The sequence below is a fragment of the Etheostoma cragini genome, chromosome 8 (genome assembly GCF_013103735.1).
Source record: "Etheostoma cragini isolate CJK2018 chromosome 8, CSU_Ecrag_1.0, whole genome shotgun sequence".
In the NCBI taxonomy this organism is placed as follows: Eukaryota; Metazoa; Chordata; class Actinopteri; order Perciformes; family Percidae; genus Etheostoma; species Etheostoma cragini.
Genome location: NC_048414.1, coordinates 2,436,543 through 2,443,873, shown reverse-complemented (window position 1 = coordinate 2,443,873; position 7,331 = coordinate 2,436,543). Strand labels below are relative to the sequence as shown.

The following is a 7,331-nucleotide window of genomic DNA, read 5'->3' as shown; positions in this document are numbered from 1 at the left end:
TAATCAATGACGGGGAAACATCAGCAATAATCAGCGGCGCCAGAGGCCCAGAGGACGCAGCCTGAAGGAGACGGATCCACGTCAGGGCAGGGGAGCAGCGGTGATGGAGTCCATCTGACAGGCGAGCGCGGCTGAGAGCTTCGATAAGAGTCTCAGCGTAACCTCCACCATCAATCGGCTGGGTGGATTCATTCAGAGAGGAGAGGCGCTCTCCATCACCCGTCTCCATCAACAACCAGCTGCTTCATCAATTAACTCGGAAACACAACCACAATGAAAATGATTTGGTAAATTAAAATAATTTCCTGCTTTAAAGTTCATACGAAGCATTCTTTACACAGATGAGGTAAACATTATAATGTATTATACATAGCCAGTTGTGGGGAGTTATCCAGATCCTTTACTTAAATAGGCTGAACATGCTAATACCACACTGTAGAATACAATAAAAGTCATTTACGAATTTAAAAAATGACACATGCAACCCTTGTTTGATGCGGGTGTGGGAGGCTATCACATTAGACTGAAAAAAAGGAAAAATACAGAATTGTTTCTTCAATAAATGGCAACGGTGGAAGAAGTATTCAGATCCTTTACTCAAGTAGAAGTGATAAGTGTTGGAGCTAAATCCTGCTCCGGTCTCAGGGGTCAGTGAATTAATAGTCAGAATCTCAGACGTCGATGTGTGAATCCTTTTTATTACGTAGAAAGTTCTAGAGACAAATACAGAGATCAAGCTAACACAGCTCTCCCCCCAAATTTGTCTGGCTTTTCGGCTCTTGCACCCCTGGTCTAATTCACTAAGGGGGGATGGGGTCTCTAGGTCACAGTGGTGTGATGTGTTTGTGTGCTTATTGAAAGTTTAGGACCCTTTCAGGACTTGCAGAGCAAAAGATCAGCGGGCTGTAAAAGAGGGACTGGAACCAGACTCAAGACGCGGACCCTGATCATCAATCCTGCTTCGGACACATTTAGGAGAATGTACCAGAACATCTTATGTTATAGAACAGAGTATTGCAAGACAACTTAATGCATGACCGACAAACTTAATGCATGACAGACATGTCTTCATTTGTGTTGAAATAATGCTTTTGCCTTTTAGCTTAAATGTATGATGTACAATGCGAATCACACACAACGTTTAAGCACATATAACATTTTAAATCCCAACATAAGTCAAAGGCCTGCGTTGAAAATGTTACTTATGTGAGAGTATTTAAGAAGCATCGGGAAAATCAGTACTTAATTAATCTTAATTACATTAAGCAGCCACCGTCCCGTCAATCCGCCCATTAGACAACAAGCTGGACTACGTCCAACTTCAACAGAACTCCCAACGTGAGTTCAGAGACTGCTGGGTTATGGTTTTGGTGGAAACATGGCTGAGCAACAGTGTCCCAGACCATCCAGCTACCAGGCCCGCCAGCCTCCCGAGCAGATAGCGACGCTGCTCTGTCGCCGGGTAAGACAGGTGGAGGCGGGCGGGGTTAACACGGACTGGTGCAGAAAGGGGGTGCTGGTCGCTGGTGGAGTTTGTGACTGTTGAATGTCAACCATTTCAGGCCTGTGTGTCGTGATTACTAACAAACAGAGTGTGAAATGTAATTTCCCCACTAGGGAGCAATAGACAGTACAAATTATTCTACATTCCACGCGAATTCACGGCTGTGTTTATACTCTGGGTTTAAACCAAGCGCTGACCATTGCGTTAAGTGAACTTTACGAAGCCTACAACGTGTACGCACTAATAGTGGCCTATTAAGTACGTTGTTTTTACATAATTAGATTAGATTAGATTAGCTTAGATTCAACTTTATTGTCATTACACACGTACAGGTACAAGGCAACGAAATGCAGTTTGGGTCTAACCAGAAGTCCAATTAGCAGTGAGTGCAGGAAATACACTGGTTCCACAAGTGCAGGACATGGATAAGTACTGAATAAATATAGCATGTATAGTATAATGTCGTTTTAATGTAGTTTAAATGTTTAACACCACTTGAGCCACAGTGACGTAGTCTCGGGTATACAGTTGAAATTACATTAGAACACATTTGAGTTGACTTGACTGTCTCTTATGTCTGTTTTCGGTAGGCATGGCTTGGCAGTGGACTCGTAGGGAAGCAAAGCAAATGCATTCTGGGAGTTGTTGTTTTTCATCCACATGAGCCAGATTACATTTTCTTGCTTTTCTCGGCCTTGAAGGCTCCGATTTCTAAACATTTTTCACATTTCTCCTGCATAAATTACCCAATGTAATATTCCAGCGGTGAAATATCCCTTTAACTAATGATTATTTTCTGTTAGTGTTATGAAAAATGTGTCATTACAGACTCTGTGTGCAGCTTGAGTTTTTATAGCAATTCTGAATAATGCAAAACAAATCAGTTATTAGAGAATGTAAGGAGCAGCGGATTGCAGAGTTGGATCCCGGCAACATCTTTCGTGCAGATTAATGTAATAATTCATGTTGTCGTGGCTGCTCACCAACAAATGAGGATCTATAGTGTGTTTCAAGAACAACAGACTCCCTTTCTCATGAAAGATTATATCTGACTATTCTCCTCTGGATTAAATCCAGACCTTCATGATGGAAGAAGCAGCAGGACAGCCGAGTATGCAAGTTAATATACGTCACGTATATTAACTTGCATACTAGTATACATGAAGCTAGTTTATATTTTCATACAGAGCTCTTGAGGTTGCTCTTCTTTTTAACTCGTGCTTTTAAGATGAGAATGTGCACACATGCATTATCACTGGTGATTGTTTAATTTTGTTAGTTTATTCGCTCTGTGATGATGTTTTCTGTCCCTCTTTATTCACCGTTTCCTGTGTTTGACAGTTTTCTTTTATCAAAATTGAAAATTAACACTTTTTTTGAAGCTTTTTATCAACGTCTTTAACTTTTTCTTACGTGTTTTGTCCCTTTTTTCAACACTTTTTTCAATGTTTGTCACTGTTTTTGACGTTTAACACTACGTAACACTAACTTATTAACTTTAGTTTTACAATTTATCGTCAATTAACCTCATTTACAGGAGATTACACCTAATGTTTGAGTTAGAAAAGCAGAAATTAGGAATTATTTAGGCTAAAATGAAAGGAATGGATGTTGATGATAATCACAGACTGGAATATGTCAACTTTTACTCAATACTATTTCAAAAACACTTCAAGTTTTTTCTCCAAATGCTATAAAATTGAATAAGACGCCCCGAGCTGTAAAACCTTTGTGACCTTTCTGTTTAACCAGAAACAACTATGAGCTGGCTGGCGCTTAACCCACCAGACTCCATTTAAAAAAACATTACTTTTAGCGTGTAAAGAGCCAACATATTTCCACATGTAAATTCGTAAATTGTGTAGATTTCAACCATAAAAGTAGAGTTGTGATGGTTGGAAAAGTGGAACGACGGCTCTCATCGGCTTTTCACTGTTTTATTTTGTTTCTGTCGACTTTGAATTGAATGTATTGTACGATGCTTAAATTACTGTTTATTTACATGGAGTCTGGTGGGTTCAGCGTTTGGTCTGGCTCGCCTACAGCTCCTTGATGATCCCTCCTCGAGCTTTGAGACGGCCTTCACAGAGGAGGGACAGAACAACTTCTGGTTCAGGTTCAGCCGAGTACCGAGGGCTGTCAAAAAGGGCCCTGAGATGCAGCCTATTCCGTTATCTCCTAGTCTCCTGCTCTGCACTTTGGGTCCAAAACCATTAGCACCCTGAAAAAAAACTAACAACTTTGTTACAAGTAGAGGTCCTCCATAAAAACTGCTAATTCAAGTCAATGATTCATTTTTTATGAAACACTCCTACTTACATGCCAGGTCCTTTTACAACCTTTCACAACGGATATGTTACTATAGTCTATTAAAGACAGCTCAGACACTTTAAAAAAGAGACACTCAAAAGCCACACACAAACACACACGCACACACACGCACGCACACACACGCACACACACACACACACGCGCGCGCACGCACACACACACACACACACACACACACACACACAAACACACACACGCAAGGTGCCCCTTTTAATGACCCTCAGATTCTGTGTTTCCTACCCTGCAGTATCCTAGTCTAATACCGGTGTCTTACATCATGTAGATTCATTTGACACGCGTTATTGTAACCGGTGTGACGTCAGTTCGTGATGAGAGAGAGAGAGAGAGAGAGAGAAAGAAAGAGAGAGAGAGAGAGAAAGAGAGAGAGAGAGAAAGAGAGAGAGTGTTTGTGTGTCTTGTGTGGATGCTGCAGATCGCCGCGGATCTTCAGACCGCCTCCTCTCTCTTCAACACCGGGCAGCCGGGGACCTACCAGCCGGTCCTCAGGGCGACATACCCGGCGGGGAAACGTGCAACATGCCCGCTGAGCAGCTCCAGCCGGGCCCGGTTTCGGTTTTTCCACTTCTGGTGGGATTTACGTGGTCAAGCGGACGGAGACTCACGATGGATCCGAAGCGCAGAGAGCTGTAAGTTGGAGGTGTGAAACTGGAAAACTTCTTCTCCAGAGCAGATTTTTTTTGCGTTTTGATGAACATGCTGTGGTGGAGGGACTCAGCCCGGGCATCTGCTGCTGCTGCCGGCCGCAGCCGAGCACCGTGACCCGCAGGGGAGCGCGGCGAGGACCCCGGCATTCACCCGGAGAGTCCCGAGAGGGAAAACTAAACATCTTAGCTGCTGCTTTTAAAATCTTCCCCACTGTGGATTTCTCACTTCAGGCTCGTGCGTGATTTCCTTATCCCGGAGATGCCAGCCGTCTGTGGTCTCCGTCCTCCCGTGGACCGGATCGGGATGGATGTGGCGCAGTGAGGAGGCACCAGCCTGCGGATAATCACAGTTTGGACTTTTTTGGCTCCGCGCGTGCGGCTCGCGGCTCCCCCTCTCATGCAGCTCCTCCGGCTGACCTGGGCTCTGACTGCCGCTGCGGTCTGCCTCCTGCTCCTCATGATCCTCCACAACCACATCCTGAGAGAAGGTAGGCTACGCGCGCGCGCGTGTGTGTGTGTGTGTGTGAGATCAGTGTTTATTCAGGTAGTCTATTTATGGTGTTCTGTGGACATAGACAACTGGGTTAAAATCAAAACGTGTGCGCGCACTCGTATGGTTTTGCGCACTTGTCGCCCTCCGTGTGTGCAACAGCGGGTAATGTGGTGATAAAAGGCGGGAGATGGAGAACAGATAGAGGAGGAACACGCTCCGTAGATCCGCTTTGTTTTGCTGTTCTGGAAGAATCCAGAAACATCAGAGACAGATGTTGGAGAGAGGGAACAAAGTGATTCTCTTCCTCTCTCTACCTAGATCTCACAGTGCCACACAAACACACGCACACACACACACACACACACACACACACACACACACACACACACACACACACACACACACACACACACACAAACACAAAGGCACACTGCCGTTACAGGACAACAACACTCACTTTGTTCCAAATTGCATACTTTATCTTACTTTACGCACTGCTGCTGCCCTTGCAAAGTGTTGCATATAGTGTTCATACAGCTGTGACATACTAGGTCTACTTCTTTATAACATTGCACTTTGAACTTTGACCCTGTTGCACATATGTCAGTTGCATGCTTCTGTCAATGAGCAGTTGGCTGTGCAGTGGAAGAGCTGCCGAGAGAGCACAGACGGAGTGTTGAAGCCTTTTCTGTGGAAATTTGGAGTTTATTTTTGTACTAATGTGTAAAACCTGACAAATCCTGAGTTGAAAATAGAACGTAGAAAGTGGAATTCACCAGTGACCTGGAATAATGCAATTTGATTGGCTGCTAGATGTAGTATAAAAAGAATTGGTACCCTGCGAAACAGCCAGATCCCGCTGGACTTTGGAGCAACACGGTCTTTTGACCTGCACGGAATTATAGTTCATTTATAAGAAAAGTAAAGATCCTACGTTTTTGTATTTTACCTTTGGAAATTTTTAAGTAAACAATCAAACGAAGAAGTTTGGATTCAAGACTTTTTATTTACCGACAGTACAAAAGAACTTTGAAGTCCTAAGCTACTGAGTCAGTTTGTTAAACTCAAACAGAAGATTGTGTGTCAGAATAGTCCGAGAAGCATGCAGGATTACTGCAAAATGAAATGGGATGCAGTAGGACGTGTAGGACATGGTATTTTTGGCATACTACCTTTGACATGACGTGTTTTGGGGCATTAAATCTTTTCCTGGCATACTTAGATTTCGGTTCAGACAGGACGCCCGACTAGCCTATCTCTGCAGACCGGGAACGAGCCACAGAGTTTTGGGTTAAAGGGGATCTATTATGCTCCTTTCAGGTTAATACTGGTATTCTGTGTTTCTACTAGAACATGTTCATATGCTTAAATGTTTAAAAGAAATTGCCAGCGTATTTTTGCAATTGTCCTTCAAGAGTCCGAAACAGAGTCTCTGCAAATTTTGTTCAACAGCTGCTTCTGTTTCTATTCCTCCTCCTCCTCCTCCTCACATGCAGATGTTTCAGATCATCAGTGCTGCTGCAGAAAAAGGGAAATGTTGACATCCAACAGCTGGTCATTGAAATCCCAAAGTCTCGGCGCTCGATCCGACTCTGCTGAGCAGTTTTAAGCTGTTCTGTCACGCTGCAAAGACTCTTGTTTTGAAGAGAAATGAGGTCTGTCATGTGACATATCAGATCAGTATCTAGATGTTTTCTCTATTTAATGAACCAGGTTAGTGTTTTATCATGTTACTGTTAATGTTATACACACTGATACGCTAACGCCTGCACTGAAGAACGTGAAGAATCAGTTTATAAAGGGGGGTGTCTGCGTTGTCTTTTCTTCATTGATCATCTCCAGTGTAAAAGCTTTAATGAGAACAAACTGCAGACTGAATTAAACTCCCTCCCCGCTCTCTCTTAACGGACTTTCTCTATTCCAACCCCCCCGCCTGCTCATAAAGCTCATTTAGATCCTGGAAACAAGCCTATTATGCAGCAGATACACTGTCGTGCCTGCGGTGTGGAAAGCTTACCTAAGGAGCCTTCGGAGTCCAAATTAATTCTCAATGCTCCATTAAGTCGAACGTATATTCACGGGAATTATGAACACAGTGAATGAAAGAGAAAATCAGCAGCTGAGAGGAAAAAAAAAAAAAAAACACAAACTGAAATTAACGGAGCAAAAAGCTGCAGAGGGTGTAATTGGTTTTGAATAAACTCATGTGGAGGAACGTCAGTGAGCGAATCAACAGGGAGCGTGAAGCTGAAGTTATTTTTCAGATTTGAATCACTCCGTCCCCTCGGGACAAAGACAGGATGATCAAGGGAGACAACCCCCCCCCCCCCCCCCCCCC

The 7,331-nt window shown here is 43.6% G+C and overlaps 1 protein-coding gene across 1 annotated transcript in view; it reads left to right on the top strand.

Annotated features, from left to right (window-relative positions):
• The first annotated feature begins 4,258 nt into the window (after positions 1–4,258).
• LOC117949771 (chemokine-like protein TAFA-5) overlaps positions 4,259–7,331 on the top strand; it is a 42,279-nt gene continuing 39,206 nt past the window's right edge. Inside the window, exon 1 of the mRNA XM_034880311.1 lies at positions 4,259–4,988. Coding sequence (XP_034736202.1) covers positions 4,898–4,988 — 91 coding nt within the window. The 5' untranslated portion in view covers positions 4,259–4,897. The remainder of the gene's footprint in view (positions 4,989–7,331) is intronic.